Source organism: Leucoraja erinacea, chromosome 13 (assembly GCF_028641065.1).
Source record: "Leucoraja erinacea ecotype New England chromosome 13, Leri_hhj_1, whole genome shotgun sequence".
In the NCBI taxonomy this organism is placed as follows: domain Eukaryota; kingdom Metazoa; phylum Chordata; class Chondrichthyes; order Rajiformes; family Rajidae; genus Leucoraja; species Leucoraja erinaceus.
This window is the reverse complement of record NC_073389.1, coordinates 27,239,346-27,257,498: the sequence shown is the minus strand read 5'-3', so window position 1 is coordinate 27,257,498 and position 18,153 is coordinate 27,239,346. Positions and strand designations below refer to the sequence as shown.

At 42.8% G+C, this 18,153-nt stretch overlaps 1 protein-coding gene across 1 annotated transcript in view; it reads right to left on the bottom strand.

Moving 5' to 3' along the window:
• The window catches only part of LOC129702737 (solute carrier family 22 member 15-like), a 30,133-nt gene extending 18,219 nt beyond the window's left edge, over positions 1–11,914 (bottom strand). Inside the window, exons 1-6 of the mRNA XM_055644675.1 lie at positions 11,757–11,914; positions 8,726–8,938; positions 6,432–6,564; positions 5,765–5,929; positions 3,563–3,692; positions 1,769–1,984 (exon numbers count right to left, since the gene is read on the bottom strand). Coding sequence (XP_055500650.1) covers positions 1,769–1,984; positions 3,563–3,692; positions 5,765–5,929; positions 6,432–6,564; positions 8,726–8,938; positions 11,757–11,831 — 932 coding nt within the window. The 5' untranslated portion in view covers positions 11,832–11,914. The remainder of the gene's footprint in view (positions 1–1,768; positions 1,985–3,562; positions 3,693–5,764; positions 5,930–6,431; positions 6,565–8,725; positions 8,939–11,756) is intronic.
• Positions 11,915–18,153: the final 6,239 nt, after the last annotated feature.

Below are 18,153 nucleotides of genomic sequence, written 5' to 3'. Positions count from 1 at the left end.
ACAAACAAAAGCAGGAGAATTGTTTTGGAGAGGGGGAAAAAAAACCCAGTGCAAATCTCTTCTAACCCTAGTTCATATTAATTCAGAAGGTTCATTTTTTTCTTTCCAGCTGTTATCAGGCAACTGAACCATCCTATCATCAACTAGAGAGCGATCTTGACCTACCATCTACCTCTTGGAGACTCTCGGATTATCTTTAATCGGACTTTACTGGCCTTAATCTTGCTCTAAACATTGTTCCCTTGCACTAAACGTTATTCCCTTTACCCTATATCTGTACACTGTGGACAGCTTGATTGTAATCATGTATAGTCTTTCTGCTGACTGGATAGCACATAGAAAAAGCTTTTCACTGTAACTCAGTAAATGTGACAATAAACAAACTAATAAAGGGAATGACATTATATGGCATATAAAATTATTTGTCACTATCAAGCCATTAGAGCCTTGTGATAATGAAATGAAAGAAAAATTAAGTGTTAAATTGCATCTTTCATAGGCTATAAAAGATTTTATAATTGTTAGGTCATATAATAAGTTATATCAATTACTACTTTCTGTGATCTATTTAATCCAGTCACTGTTACAATGAAAATAATGGGAATCCAAAACAAAATCCCAAAAGTTAATTTTCTGACAAATTTTAGGGAAATACAGGAAAGAGGCTATTTTTAATTAAATTCAGTCAAAACATAATCCACATGATTCAAATGAAGGAACGATTCAATTGATTAAAAAAAACCAAAGTGCTGGAGTAACTCAGCGGGTCAGGTAGCATCTAGCATCTCTGGAGAACATGGATAGGTGATGCTTTGGTATAAGACCCTTCTTTAGACACGTTCACCATAGATGTTGCCTGACCCGCTGAGTTGCATCAGCACTTCGTATCTTTTTTTTTGTAAACCAGCATCTGTGGTGCCTTGTGTCGCCATTTTGCATCGGGATCCTTCTTCAGGCTCAGTGTAGTGGGGGGGGGGGGGGGGGGGGGGGGGGGGGGGAAAGCTTGAAAAGTGGTGGATATGGGACAAAATCATAGGTGGATACAAATGATGGGGGTGTTTGATTGTCAGATGGGTGGAGATAGTGACAAAGGCTAGAGATGAAAAGGAGACAGAAGGTTGTCAGATAAGAGGAGTGAAATGTAAAGCTGGAGGATAGGATGGAAGTGTAATGTAATGGGGGGGGGGGGGGAAGGAGAGAAACGGCAAGGGGGAGCAGGATAAGGTTTTACCGTATCGGATAGTGGGAGAAATGTTCAAGAGATGTTCAGTTCATTTTTTGCAATTTTATATTTATTCACCTGAAAAAATTGAGAATTGGGTTGAATCTCAAGCCAAAAAAAAAAAAAGGCAAGAGTTCACCCTTAGTCGCAAAACTAGTCATCTTTGAATGCCACTGAAAAGTACAATGAAAAATATGGGATTACAGCGAGCTAGATCCTACAGAATTTAAACTCAGTCTTGATAACCTGTGACAGACACAAAAAGCTGGAGTAACTCAGCAGGTCAGGCAGCATCTCTGGAGAAAAGGAATAGGTGATGTTTTGGGACGAGACCCTTCTTCAGACTGTGAGTCATGGGAAAGGGGAACGAGAGATATAGACGGTACTTAGGACAAATGAATGGAAGATATGCAGAAAGCAACGATAATCAAGGAACTCCAGCTTTTTGTGTCTGCCTTGAATAATATGTGAATGGTTTTCTTTGAAAGCACATTTGTACTATTTGACGGAGTAAAGCAGTATACCAAAATAGATTTTGGGACATACCACACAAACATTAACACCAGGGTCCGTTCCAAGAGAATTCGATGCCGGAAGAGATCAAGAACATTAGCCTTTTCCCCAACGTTTTGGGCAGTCGGTGGCTTGAGGCTCACCATAGACTTCTGCTGGCCCTTCTTTTTAGCAAAGCTTTCAAGGATTTGCTCCGCTTCACTCCATCGTCCCTGAGCGTACAGCCATCGGGGAGATTCTGGGATGAACCTACCATCACAAATACAAAATCTTTGTAAAAATATAACCGTTTAGTTGCTGGAAAACGCAAGCACGCAGCTCCCTGTTTGAAACACTTATCAACAGGCAAGATAACCATAAGACATTCAATGATACTTTATTGTCACGTGTACCTAGATACACAAAGAGTCTCCAAGTTTTTGGCACTGACAAAGTTAGAAAAGTCCGCATTAGAGTCATGTTGGTCTCTCCTCATTCTTGACGCCTCCCCCATCCTCCTGCCGGGTCCCTCTGTTCACATAAAAACAGAATTAGGCCATTCAGCCCTTCAAGTCTGCCTTGCCATTTGATCACAGCTAATCTATATTTCCCTCTCAACCCCATTCTCCTGCCTTCTCCCTGTAACCTTTGACACCCTTATTAATCAAGAACCTATCAATCTTCGCCATAAAAATACCCAATGACACAGTCGCCTCTGGCGATGAATTCCACAGATTCTTCACCCTCTGGCTAAAGAAATTCCTCCTCCTCATCTTTCTAAAGGTACGTCTTTTTATTGAGGCTGTGCCCTCAGTCATAGACTCTCCCACTAGTGGAAACATCCTCTCCACATCAACTCTATCCAGGCCTTTCATTATCCGGTAGGTTTCAATAAGATCCCTCCTCATCCTTTGAAAAACGGAAGCAAAATACAAAGAATCAACATGAGAAAGGGGCATGAGATAGAACTAGTGTGAACGGGTGATCGATGATTAGTGTAAACTCGGTGGCCCAAAGGACCTGTTTCCATGCATAAATCCAAGGGACAAATGATGCTCTACCCATTTCAATTGACAAGAGCAAAGAGGAACATGGTGGAAGTGTTTAAAATTAACAGATTCAGACACACTGAAGCCAAGGAAAATTTACTGAATGGTGCTAAAACTGGACTTTACTTTCTTAACCATGAACACCTGAGGGCAGGATCAAACCCGGGTCCCTGGCGTGTAAGGCAGCAGCTCTACCTGCTGCGTCACTGTGCCACATGTTACATGAAAATATAAATTAAAAAAGAGGAACTTATCTGTTCATAGAGTCATACAGTGTGGAAACAGGCCCTTCAGCCCAACTTGCCCACACCAGCTTACATGTGTCCAACCTACCCACGTTTGATCCATATCCCTCCAAACCTGCTCTATCCACATACCAAGGGAGGAAGGTTGTGTCTCTGGATTTGATCCTGACCTGCGGAGTTCGCACGTTCTCCCGGTGGCCACGTGGGTTTCCTCTGGGTATTCTGGTTTCCTACCACACTCCAAAGATGTGCGGGTAGGGAGGTTAATTGGCCTCTGTTACATCGCCCCTAGTGTGTAGGGAGTGGATGCAAAAGTGGGATAATATAGAACTAGTGTAAACGGGTGATTGATGGCGGGCATGGATTTGATGGCCTGATGGGCCTGTTTCCATGCTGTGCCTTTCAGTGAATCAATTTAATTGCTTTTGTTGGATATTTCTGCCGCATAAGTGAAAATGGGACTAGCTTAGATGGGGCATCTTGGTCAGTATGGACAAGTGGGCCAAAGGGCCTGTGTCCGTGCTGTATGACTCTATGCCGGATAGCATACTCACAAAGATGGCAGCAGAATGATTGCTCCTTCAATATTGATCACAATAGCCAGTACCCGCCAGGATCGAATGAAGTATCCAACCAATGCATATAGAGATATCCCTACGGCGAACGAGAGGCTCTGTAATGAACCTAAAGGAGGAAAGATGTTATTTATAAATTCTACATTCATTTCAAGTTTAATTATGTTAAAACTATGGTGAACATTTCTTAAACAGCAGCAAGTACTAGAATTATGAGGAATTTGTCCAACTATAATAATTCTATTTTCTCCCGCAAATTCTGCACAATGGATTTCATATAAAAAACAAAGGCAGCTTAGTGGTGCAGCAGTAGAGTTGCTGCTTACAGCGCCAGAGACCCGGGTTCAATCCTGATTATGGGTCCTGTCTGTACAGTGCGCACGTTCTCCCTGCGTCCACATGGGTTTCCTCAGGGTGCTCCAGTTTCCTCCCATATTCCAAATATGTGCGGGTTTATAGCCCATGGTCCCCGTGTGTAGGATAGAACTCGTGAATGGTGTGATCGCTAGTCAGCACGGACCCGATGGGCCAAATGTCCTGCTTCCACGCTTTAAAAAAAATAAATTCCCAAATGCTCCAAATTCATCAAGTTTTAACATTCTCATTCAAACTCGAGTGTAAATGACAGCAATTCTTTAAGCTCTAGGCACTTTAGTTTCATATATTAAATAGAAGAGACACATCTTGACAGGCTATAGTTTAGTTTAGAAACAGGCCCTTCGGCCCACTGAGTCCACACAGACCAACAATTCCCTTTACACTCGCACACACTACACGCTAGGGACACTTTACAATTTTTATCAAAGCCAATTAACCTATAAACCTGTATCTATAACCTTTGGTGTGTGGGAGGAAACCGGAGCACCTGGAGTCACGAGGAGAACATACAAACTCCGTACAGCCCGTAATCAGGATCGAACCCGATCTCTGGCGCTGTAAGGAGGCAACTCAACTGCTGCAACACCGTGCCACCTGTCACAAGGATGTGCAAGGAGAAAGCATGAGCTAATGTTAAAATCACCCAGAGTTGCACTTTGCCTAACTCTGAACACTATACTGGGTAAATGTCAGAGCATGATAGCACTGGACTTTAATTGGCTATAAAAGATTTTATAAATCTGATAATCTCAAGTCATACAACAAGTTTCACAGATGCGAATACTCCCTTCGGTACTCCCTCTCTATTTAATGCAGGCCCTGTAACAACGAAAATAACAGGGACACAAAACAAAATCCGAAAAGATAATTTTCTGATGAATTTCAGGGAAACACGAACAGGCACTCTTCGATCCAATTCACAGTCCCAACATAACCCAAAAGATTGAAATAAGGAAAAGATGTAATTGTTCACAAAAAAACCCACTGCTGGAGTAACTCAGCGGATCAGGCAACATCTCTGGAGGACGTGGATACGTGACGTTTTGGGTCAGGACCTTCTTCTGACTGATTGTAGTTTAGGGCGGCACGGTGGCGCAGCAGTAGAGTTGCTGCCTTACAGAACCAGAGATCGACCCTGACTACAGGTACTGTCTGTACAGAGTTTGTATGTTCTTCCCACGACCACATGGATTTTCTCCGGGTGCTCCAATTTCTTCCCACATTACAAAGACGTACAAGTTTAAAGGTTAATTGGCTTTTGTAAAAAATTATAAAACGTCCCAAGTGTGTAGGATAGTGCTAGTATACGGGCTGATCGTTGGTCGAGACGGACTCTGTGGGTCGAAAGGCCTGTTTCCGCATTGATCTCAAAAGTCTGACATCCCCAATGAGGTAGTTGGAAGACTGGGATTACGCCATAGTTTATGACCATTCTGAAATCTGATAACCGAGGGGCAAGAGATACCTGATAACAGTGTTCTGTAGCTCAGGAAAGATAAAAGAACAGGTTACTGGAGCACAGCAAATTGTTTCTCTGCTATTTATTTTGGCATTACCCTGTTTTATGAAGAGGGCTTGAAAGAGGAAGGATGTTCATAGATAGGTTCTCTAGACCTATTTTGTTCTTGTGATCTAAACTGTAACAGTCAGGGCAACTTAATTAACAACGGGAAGCATAGAGTACTGCTAAACAACTCCTGTTCCACAAGAACATTGGTAGAAAAACATTAGTGAGTTATCAGTACACCGCACATGTGACTCTCTTTTCCATCACTTTTTTTTAAAGCAGCATAGGTATCTTACCAGTTATTGCCCAGTAAGAAACAGGCACGTACTCTTGGAGCAGAACGAAGGACACCAATGACATTCCTCCATTGTTGACACCAACAAAGAAACGCAATGCCAAAAAAATCTGGTATGTGGGAGCAATTCCACTCACAATGCCAAACAATATATCCAGTGCAAGACCTAGGAGAAAACACATAACATTTACGATTAATTTGGAAGCACAACGATTATTAGCTAACGGAGAAAATCATTAGCTAGAGTTAGGGAAAATTGGTTTAACCAATTAAACTTCTTTGAAAAAGATTGTCATAAAATCAGAGGGAGGCAAAAGTGCTGGAGAAACTTAGCGGGTGAGGCAGCATCTATGGAGCGAAGGAAATAGGCAACGTTTCGGGCCGAAACCCTTCTTCAGACAGTCATACCGCACGGAAACAGGCCCTTCGGCCCAACTTGCTTGTGCTGACCAAGATGCCCCATCTATACTAGTCACACCTGCCCATGTTAGGCCCATATCCTTATAAACCTTTCCTATCCACGTACCCGTCCAAACACTTTTTTGAATTCTGAATATTCTTTGGAAGCGTTTCTGCTGATAGAATCATACTTCATGGAAACAGGCCCAACTTGCCCATGCTGACCAAGATGTTTGTAAACATGTCGCCTGCAAGGTTTATCACCATACCTGTCAAATAAACCTTCTTTCTCCCATATCGATCCGAAATTTGTCCAAAAGTGATAACACCGATCAAGACGCCAAAGAAATACATGGAACTGGCCATGTTGATTTTGTAGGAGGCATCACCAATGAGGAACCACTGTCAAATTAAAACAAATGTAGCAGAGATGTAGTTCAAATTACAGTGCAATTAATTCCTAGTACGTAAACACTTAATTTAAAATTTCACAATAGTAGCAATTATTTTTGGCAGGAAGACAAAATACCATTTTGTTTTAAGAGACTGTGTCATGCCTTATTTCAGTACAATTAGAAACCAGACACCGAAACAGATTTTCTCTCATACTCATTGTATGTAGGCAATAAATACAAAAGTGTAGAAACATAGAACTGTAGAAGCTGGTTTAGTTTTGAGATACAGCAGGGAAAGAGGCCCTTCAGCCCAACGAATCCACGCCGACTAATGACCACATGTAAAAGCAGTGCATTTCGAAAGCAGTGACAGGATCGGTCAAAGTCAGCATGGATTTATGAAGGGGAATTCATGCTTGACTAATCTTCTGGAATTTTATGAGGATGTAACAAGTAGAATGGATAATAGAGCCAATTGATGTGGTATATCTGGACTTTCAAAAAGTCTTTGACAAGGTCCCACACAAGAGATTAGTGAGCAAAATTAGAGCACATGGTATTGGGGGTAGTGTAATGACACGGATAGAGAACTGGTTGGTAGACAGGAAGCAAAGAGTAGGAATTAACGGGTCCTTTTCAGAATGGCAGGCAGTGACTTGTGGGGTGCCGCATGGCTCAGTGTTGGGACCCCAGTTATTTATAATATATTAACGATTTGGACAAATTAATTAAATGTAACATTTCCAAGTTTGCGGATGACACAAAGCTGCGTGACAGTGTGAGCTGCGAGGAGGATGCTATGTGGCTGCAGGGTGACTTGGATAGGTTGGGTGAGTGGGCAGGTGCATGGCAAATGCAGTATAATGTGGATAAATGTGAGTTTTCCACTTTGGTGGTAAGAACAAGAAGGCAGATTATTATCTGAATGGTATCATATTAGGAAAAGGGGAGGTGCAACAAGACCTAAGTGTACATCAGTCAGTGAAAGTAAGCATGCAGGTACAGCAGGCAGTGAAGAAAGCTAATGGCATGTTGGCCCTCATAGCAAGGGGATTTGAGTATAGGAGTAAGGAGGTCCTACTGCAGTTGTACAGGGCCCAGGTGAAAATGGACCTGTAGTATTGTGTGCAGTTTTTGGTCTCCTCATTTGAGGAAGGACATTATCGCTATTGAGGGAGTGCAGCGTAGGTTCACCAAGGGGTAGGCCATTTTGGACTGATGAGGAAAAACTTCTTCATCCAGAGAGTTGTGAATCTGTGGAATCCACAGAAGGCAGTGGAGGCCAATTCACTGGATGTATTCAAGAGAGTTAGATAGCTCTTAGGGCTAACAGAATCAAGGGATTATGGGGAGAGAGAGCAGGAACAGGGTATCTTTTCTGGATGATCGGCCATGATCATAATGAGGGGCAGTGCTGGCTCGAAGGGCCGAATGGCCTACTCCTGCACCTATTTCTTATGTTTTTAGTCACACTAGTTCTCTGTTATCCCAATTCCCCATCTATTCCCAACACAACTCATTTACCTCTGTCAAGGTTTTTTGAATGTTTGGTTTAGAGATACAGCTTTGAAACAGATCCTTCTAGTCCAACGGCACCATCGATCACCTGTACGTTAGTTCTGCCCTACACATTGGGGACAATTTACAGAAGCCAATTAACCTATGAACCCGTGCGTTTTTGGAACGTGGGAGGAAACCGGAGAAAACAGTAGCAGTCACGGGGAGAATGTACGAACTCCGTACAGGCAGCACCCGTAGTCAGGATCAAACCAGAGTCTCTGGCCCTGTGAAGCAGCAACTCTTTCGCTGTGGCACTATGCCGCTCCATACAAAATACACAAAAGGACAGAAAGTGCTGAAGTAACTCGGCGGGTCAGGTAGAATTTCTGGAGAACATGGATAAGTGATGCCTTGGGTCAGGACCCTTCTTCAGACTAGTTGCAGAAGTGGGTGGGGAAATAAAGCTAGAAGAGTCTAGGGACAGGACAAAGTGTGGCAAGTCATTGGTGAAAACAGGTGAGGGGGAGGGGAGGTTTGATGGGGAGATGGTTGGACAAAAGCCAGAGATGAACACACACAAGATGCGAGACAAAATGGATTGCAGAGTTGTGAATTGGGAAGTTACAGGAAATCCCAAAATGTGCTGTTCCCCAAGAACTATCACCTACCTCTGTAATAACAGAGGAGAAACCTGGATCAAAATGAACATGTCTGTGAATCTCGCTCTTATTTGTCACTCTAAGCCAGTGCCGAAACTGCTGACTCTCGTTGGCCGTGGTGTTATCCTGGCTTTGATCCGATGGAAGGTTCCCAAAGTCCCAGTGGAAAGGAGATGTTGCTCCAACTATGGTCATGAAAACAGCATGAGCAGCCACAAAGATCTAGAGAAAGATACAAGCGAATGAGCTTAGCCAGTGTCAGTCATCCATGTCAAACGCACATTCAACAAATTAATCGAGAGATTAGCAGAGCAAGAAATCACACCACCGTTTGTTGTGAAAATTGTCAAGGATTAATTCAGTCTTCCAATCTTCCGTCCTTGCACTTTTATTTCCTTGTCCGCACACCCGCCTGCAGCCTACATATGACGGGGTTTTCTGTCTCACTGCAATCCCAGAGGGAGTGTTTGAAATCTCCATCACCTCCTGGGATAAAACATTATTTCTCCTCTGGAATCCTTCCATCAATCATTCCAAGTTATTGCCTCTGCATTTTTACATTCTTAAGAGAAACAAGCCCTTCCTAATTACTTATCCAGGACACTTGTAACTTTATACACCTTAATTAATTCTCCACTCAGCCTCTTCAATTCCAAAGATGATCCTACCTATCCTCATTGGTATAATTTTCAAGTCTTGGCAACTGTCTCTGCAATCACTTATTTCCCAGAATGTGGTGACCAGACTCTGCATAAACGCTGTGGTCCAGTTAGTTACACACTGTTCTAACATTACCTCCTTCCTCTTCCCTCGCATGCCTTGGCTAAATGGAGATAATCTTCCCATATGCCTGCTCAATCACCTGCTGTCTAAACACACTCGTTTTCAGCGGTCTGGTCTACATATGTTTCAATGCAAACACATCATGGGTATGGAAGTAAATATTAATTCTAATCTAACACACACAAATACATACGCATACATACCTCCCATCTGCCTCATTGTTTGATTTGAACAATCTTTAATCGGACTTTATTGGGCTTCAATGTTATACCCTTTACTCTTTATCTGTGCACTGTATGATTGTATTTAAGTATAGTGAATATGCAAATGTATACATACACATACATATATAAATATGCATACATACATATACAATGTGTAGGAAGGAGCTGCAGATGCTGGTTTAAACCGAAGATAGACACAAAATGTTGGAGTAACTCAGGGGACAGGCAGCATCTATGGAAAGAAGGAGTGCGTGACATCTCGGGTCAAGACCCTTCTTCAGACAATGTGTGTATATATACACACATATAAAATATGCACACATGCACCCACTATATATATCTGTTAGATCAAAATAAAGTAATCTCAATTTTAAGCAAATACAAGGAATGAAATGTAGAAACTGCAGACGCAGGTTTACATAAAAAGACACAGAGTGCTGGAGTAACTCAGTTGATCAGGCGACAGCTCCGGAAAACATAATGACTTTTTAGGTTGTGACCCTTGTAGAGGTGGGGGGGGGGGAGAGGGAGAAAGTTACCACAGGCAACATCATGGGTTGGGACCCTTCTTTAGACAACAGCTTTCTATTTCCCCCCACCCCCCCACCATCAGTCCTGACTTGAGACATTGCCTGTCCATGTTCTCCAGAGATACTGCCTGACCCGTTGAGTTGCTCCAGCAGTCTTTTTTTATATAAGGAATGAAATATTTTCATATGCAAATATGAAGCAACTATTAGATTTGGATAATGCAGTGTCTCGTTTAACATGTTTAGCAAATATCATACAGAATGAAAGATTCATTTGTGCATGTATACTAGATGCAAGCTGTTAGGTTTTCTTTATAACAATTTCATTGTTCCATTGTTAGTACAAATGACAATTAAACATTCTTAACTCTTGATTAGAATAAAGCAGACTCATTTTTAAGCAAATATAACATGGGTATGAAATGAAATATTTTCACTTGTTTATAAAACAAGTGATTAGAATTAGAGAATAAAGAAGCCTCATTTTAATGAAAAATATGGAATGATATATCGTGTGTATATCGGGAACTATTGGGTTAAAATAAAATAGTGTCTAATTTTAGGCGGATATTTAGAAATAGATATTCTCATGTATATAGGATGCAAACTATTAAACTAGAATGACATAATGTCTCATTTTAAGAAAATATATAATTAAATATTATGTGTATATATAGGATGTAAACTATTAGATTAGAAAATTGTGTCTCATTTTATAGAAATATTTGAAATGAAAGTGTGCATATAACATAGCAATGCAAACTATTTGATTGGAACAAAATGGTTTCTCGTTTTAAGGGAATGCATATATGTTGCAAACTGTTAAATTAACTATTAGAAAAAAGGTCGTCTAATTTTAAGCAAATATAATGGGTATACAATTAACTATTCTCACGTGTGATTAAGTTGCAACCTTTAGATTAGGATAAAGCAGCGATTCATTTGTAAGCAAATATATGGGACTAAATGCAAACTTAGATTAGAATCAAACAGTGGTTCATTTTAACTGGCAGACACACGATTAAACCTTGCCAGTTTTTCCAAACGTGTATCTGCATCCAATATTAACAAATTCCACCAGCACTGACACACAAGCAGTGCTGGGGGGGGGGGGGGTATTGAAAGTTAAACTTGCAAAAGTGATTTGTCCCATGTGTTAATCCGATACAAACTGTTAAAAGATTGGAATCGTAGTTCCCTCCTCCCCTGTGCTCTCGGCCGGGAGCCTTCATTGCCTGTAGAAGTGACTATGAGTCCCGCACACTGACCTCAACCCCACCATTACTCCCTCCTTGTCTGTCTGCCTGTCTGTCTGTCTGCCTCTCTCTCTCTCTCCCCCTCTCCCCCCTTCTCCTCTTCTCTCTCCCTCCCTTTCCCTCTCCCTCCCTTCGCCCTCTCTCCTCTCTCCCTCATTCGCTCTCTCTCGCCCATTCTCTCTCCCGCCTTTCTCTCTCTCTCTCTCCTTTCTCTCCCTTCCTCCTTTTTTCTCTCCCTCTCTCTCACCTGCAACACGGTCAGCAAGCACAGCAGGTAGAGCTGCCGCGGCCCCACCGCCTGCATCACCTCATCGAGCCCCATGTCGAACGGCAACGGCGGCAGCGCCGCCTCCTTCTCCTCCTCCTGCCCGGGCCGGCTCTCAGCTGATGGAGGGAGGATGGGCCTCGGCCTGTCTGTCACCAGGGGAACCACACACGTCACCCAACGTCTTGTTGGGTTGGCCAAGGCCATGGACTTGCTGCTGGAGTGCAAAGTCATACAGTTGGCAAACAGGCCCTTCGGTCCAACCTGCCCATACTGACTAGGGTGCCCCATCTACGCTGGTCCCACCTTCCCGTGTTTGGCCCATATCCCTGTAAACCTTTCCTATCCATGCACCTGTCCCTGCCTTTAAAATTTGGCTCCATTGCCATAGTGGCATTTATGGGACCTGGAATGTGCTGCTAGGGGTGGAGGCAGATATGATGGTTCCATTTAAAAGGCTTTTGGTTAGGCGTGGAAGGAATGGACGATTCAAGGTGGCACAGTGGTGCAGCAGTAGAGTTGCTGCCTCACAGCGCCAGGGATCTGTGTTTGATCCTGACCTTGGGTGCTGTCTGTACGGAATTTGTACGTTCTTCCTGTGAATGCGTGGGTTTTGTCCGGGTACTCTAGTTTCCTCCCATATTCCAAAGACATACAGGTTTATAGGTTAATTAGCTTCTGTAAATTGTAAATAGTGTAAACTAGTGTAAAAATATGCCATTTGGCCCACCGTGTCCACACTGACCAGTGTGCACCCATCCGTATTAAACCCATCTTCCAAGTATCACAAACTGTATCCATGTTTTCCCGAGACACTAAGCATTTTGTATAGACAATAGGTGCAGGAGTAGGCCATTCGGCCCTTCAAGCCAGCACCGCCATCCAATGTGATCATGGCTGATCATCCCCAATCAGTACCCCGTTCCTGCCTTCTCCCCATATCCCCTGACTCCGCTATCTTTAAGAGCCCTATCTAGCTCTCTCTTGAAAGTATCCAGAGAACCGGCCTCCACCGCCCTCCGAGGCAGAGAATTCCACACACTCACAACTCTCTGTGAGAAAAAGTGTTTCCTCGTCTCCATTCCAAATGGCTTACCCCTTACTCCATGTACTTTTTTCTAAACCAGCATCTGCATTTCTCTGTTTCTACAAGCTTTATGCAACTGTGTTCATTGATGATTATGAAACAGAAAGACAAGTGTATAATTGGGTTTTGATTTTGTGATATTACTGAAGGAATAAATTTGAGATTTGTTTTGCAGAATTTGAAGAGCGTGTAAATGCAAAAACAGTTCACCATTTGGTAAAACTGCTGAAGAGGAACCTTATGGACCCAATTAAATCCCAAAATACCATGGGTGGCGCAGTGGTCGAATTGCTGCCTCAGCCCCAGAGACCCAGGTTCGATCCTGACTACAGGTGCGGTCTGTCCGAAGTTTTACGTTCTCCCTGTGACCGCATGGGGTTTCTCTGGGCGACTTTAGACTTTAGAGATACAACATGGAAACAGGCCCTTCGACCCACCAAGTCCACGCCAAGCAACGATCACCCTGTACACTAACCTACACACACGAGGGACAATTTTACAACTTACCAAAGCTAATTAACCTCCAAACCTACAAGCTGATGTAACCCCACTTTTTAAGAAAGGAAGGAGAAAGAAAACGGGGTATTATAGACCAGTTAGCCTTACATCGGTAGTGGGGAAGATGCTCGAGTCAATTATTAAAGATGTAATAGCAGCACATTTAGAAAGCAGTAACTTTTTCACTGAGATGAGCAAAAACTTTTTCACCCAGAGAGTTGTGTTTTGTGGAATTCTCTGCTACAAAAGGCAGTAGAGGCCAATTCACTGGATGAATTTAAAAGAGTGTTAGATAGAGCTCTAGGGGCTAGCGGAATCAAGAGATATCGGGAGAAGGCAAGCACGGGTTATTGATTGTAGATGATCAGCTATGATCACAATGATTCGAAGGGCCAAATGGCCTCCTCCTCCAATTTTCTACGTTTCTATGTTTCTAGGATTGGTCAAAGTCAGCAAGGATTTATGAATGGCTGAAGGATGTGAGGTTATCCATTTTGGTGGCAAAAACGGGAAAGCAGACTATTATCTAAATGGTGGCCGATTGGGAAAGGGGGAGATGCAGCGAGACCTGGGTGTCATGGTACACCAGTCATTGAAGGTAGGCATGCAGGTGCAGCAGGCAGTAAAGAAAGCGAATGGTATGTTAGCTTTCATTGCAAAAGGATTTGAGTATAGGAGCAGGGAGGTTCTACTGCAGTTGTACAGGGTCTTGGTGAGACCACACCTGGAGTATTGCGTACAGTTTTGGGTCTCCAAATCTGAGGAAGGACATTATTGCCATACAGGGAGTGCAGAGACGGTTCACCAGACTGATTCCTGGGATGTCAGGACTGTCTTATGAAGAAAGACTGGATAGACTTGGTTTATACTCTCTAGAATTTAGGAGATTGAGAGGGGATCTTATAGAAACTTACAAAATTCTTAAGGGGTTGGACAGGCTAGATGCAGGAAGATTGTTCCCGATGTTAGGGAAGTCCAGGACAAGGGGTCACAGCTTAAGGATAAGGGGGAAATCCTTTAAAAACCGAGATGAGAAGATCTTTTTTTTTCACACAGAGAGTGGTGAATCTCTGGAACTCTCTGCCACAGAGGGTAGTTGAGGCCAGTTCATTGGCTATATTTAAGAGGAAGTTAGATGTGGCCCTTGTGGCTAAGGGGATCAGGGGTTATGGAGAGAAGGCAGGTACGGGATACTGAGTTGGATGATCAGCCATGATCATATTGAATGGCGGTGCAGGCTCGAAGGGCCGAATGGCCTACTCCTGCACCTAATTTCTATGTTTCTATGTCTATGTTTCTATGAAGGGGATATCATGCTTGACTAATCTTCTGGACTTTTTTGAGGATGTTATGGGGGAGCCAGTGGATGTGGTGTAACTGGACTTACAAAAAGCATTTGACAAGGTCCCACACAAGAGATTAGCGGGCAGAATTAGAGCACATGGTATTGGGGGTAGGGTATTGACATGGATGGAGAACTGGTTGGCAGACGGGAAGCAAAGAGTAGGAATTAATGGGTCCTTTTCAGAATGGCAGGCAGTGACTCGTGGGATGCAGCAAGGCTCAGTGCTGGGACCCCTGTTATTTACAATATATATTAATGATTTAGACAAATTAATTAAATGTGACATCTCCATGTTTGTGGATGACACAAAGCCAGGTGGCAGTGTGAGCTACGAGGAGGATGCTATGAGGCTGCAGGGTGACTTGGATAGGTTGGGTGTGGGCAGGTGCATGGCAGATGCAGTATAATGTGGATAAATGTGAGGTTATCCACTTTAGTGGCGAGAACAAGAAGGCAGATTATAATCTGAATGGTGTCAGATTCAGAGAAGGGGTGGTGCAACACGACCTGCGTGTCGTTGTACATCAGACACTGAAAGTAAGCATGCAGGTACAGCGGGCAGTGAAGAAAGCGAATGGCATGTTGGCCTTCATAGCGAGAGGAGTTGAGTATAGGAGCAAGGAGGTCCTACAGCAGTTGTACAATGCCCTGGTGAAATCATACCTGGAGTATTGTGTGCAGTTTTTGTCTCCTAATTTGAGGAAGGACATTCTTGCTATTGAGGGAGTGCAGCGTAGGTTCGCCAGGTTAGTTCCTGGGATGGTGAGACTGACATATGATGAAAGAATGGGTCGACTGGGTTGTATTCACTGGAATTTAGAAGGATTAGAAACATAGAAACATAGAAATTAGGTGCAGGAGTAGGCCATTCGGCCCTTCGAGCCTGCACCGCCATTCAATATGATCATGGCTGATCATCCAACTCAGTATCCCGTACCTGCCTTCTCTCCATACCCTCTGATCCCCTTGGCCACAAGGGCCACATCTAACTCCCTCTTAAATATAGCCAATGAACTGGCCTCAACTACCCTCTGTGGTTGAGAGTTCCAGAGATTCACCACTCTCTGTGTGAAAAAAGTTCTCCTCATCTCGGTTTTAAAGGATTTCCCCCTTATCCTTAAGCTGTGACCTCTTGTCCTGGACTTCCCCAACATCGGGAACAATCTTCCTGCATCTAGCCTGTCCAACCCCTTAAGAATTTTGTAAGTTTCTATAAGATCCCCTCTCAATCTCCTACATTCCAGAGAGTATAAACCAATTTCCGATTAGAGGGGATCTTAGGGAAACATATAACATTCTTAAGGGATTGGAGAGTCTAGATGCAGGAAATATGTTCCCCATGTTGGGGGGGTCACAGTTTAAGAATAAGGGGTAAACCATTTAGGAGTGAGATGAGGAAACAGTTTTTCACCCAGAGAGTTGTAAATCTGTGGAATTCTCTGCCACAGAAGGCAGTGGTGGCCAATCCACCAGATGTTTTTATTTTTTATATTTTTATTTATTAGTAGCAAATGTACAAAAATAGAACCAACGGCATATAAAATAATACAGTTATTGTACAGCTTCAATTTTAACTTTTTAGCTTTAGTTGGAAGAAAAGAAAGGAGAAAAAGCAAAGAAGAGAAAAAGTGAGATGTGCAAAGATAGAACCCCTAGACTACCAAAGTAGTGTAGCCAAAGAGTGAATAAATGAAAGAAAGAAGAGAGGAATAGAAAAAAAAATAAAAGGACAAAAAGAGAAAGAAAGAAAAAAATGGTGATATACCTGCCTCACATCCCTCCCCAGCCACCTCACCCAACCCGTAATCTATTATATATTAAAACTGTGTGGCTGCCGCCTGCCGCCTGGCGTCCGGCTGCCTTTCTGCCTTTTGATTCGCTGCTCCTTCCTATCAGCTTCCAACACACTTCAAAACAAAGTTGCAAGACAGGAACACTCTGAACTTTTCACCTCAATGGGATATCACAGCAAGTGCTTCAACAGGAGGGGGAGGGCCAATTGGTATTGCAATTGGAACTGCTGCAGCAGGCAGGGAGGTGAAATTGGAATTTTTTTTAAATCCACTGCTGAGGGAGGCAGGGGAGTGCTGGAATCTTACATTTGGGAACGGGTTCAGTTCCGTTGGAGGAGACGGGTGCATGGTGGAATATTGGGTTGGGGGATCACACCATTGGGAGAGCAGACCCAGCGGGTCTGCACTTGGTCTAGTTAGATTTAAAACCAAAGTTGTGTTGTGCCATATTATCCTTGTAATAAATCAATGAATTGTGTCCATGACTTCGAAAAATGATCTGGTTTTTCTGCCAAGACAAATCTAATATTTTCAGGATGTAGCGTCTCGGACATGTTTATAATCCACATCTTAAGAGTATGGATTGATGTGTGTTTCTAAAATTTAAGTATTAGTTTGTTTTCAATAGAGAGTTAGATTTAGCTCTTAGGGCTAAAGGAATCAAGGAATATGTGGGAAAAACAGGAATGGGGTACTGAATTTGGATGATCAGCCATGATCATATTGAATGGCGGTGCCGGCTCGAAGTGCCGAAGGGCCTACTCCTGCACCTATTTTCTATGTTTCTATGTTTCTAACCTGGAGAAAGCGCACGAGATCACAGGGAGAATGTACAACCCTCCTACATACACCTCCCGTAGTCAGGATCAAACCCGACTCTCTGGCACTGTAAGACAGCAACTCTACTGTTGCACCACCGTGCTGCCCCTGTTCTCTGGTTTCCTCTCAAAATCCATAGATGTGCCGACTTGTAGGTAATTGGATTCTGTAAATTGTTCCTAATAAGTAGGATAGAACTAGTGTACGGGTGATCGATGGTATGTGTAGACTAGGTGGGCCAAAGGGCCTGTTTCCACACTGTATCTCTAAAAAAATATATTTAAAAGGGAACATAATGATTAGGCTAAATGATGGAAAGTAAGAGAGCAGTGGTAGTGAATGTTGTTCCATTTGGAGGGGCTGCAGATGGTTTTCGGTGAGTGTTAGGACCAACACACTATGCTACCATGTCAGTGCCAAATACAGTTGGGTTGAATTTAACAGAGAACTGATTCTTTCATGGCCATAGCAGGATAAGGCCTTGCCAGTTAGGATGCGAATGTTGTTTTGGCATTGATATTTATTCTGGCATAATACAAATTGAATTAAAAATCTGTTTTGCTCCCAGGAATATGTCCCAACAACTCCAGCACAATGTTATAATAATCCTTTAGTTCATCAACAAAAAGATAGCTTGGAGAAGAACTAGGCAATTATAAGCGAATATTGATTGTCATATAGAGCGAATAATTATCTATCTATCTATCTATCTATCTATCTATCTATGTCTATCTATCTATCTATCTATCTATCTATCTATCTATGTCTATCTATATATCTATACATCATATCTATATATCTATACATCAATTGTCTCTACGCTCATAAAGTATATCA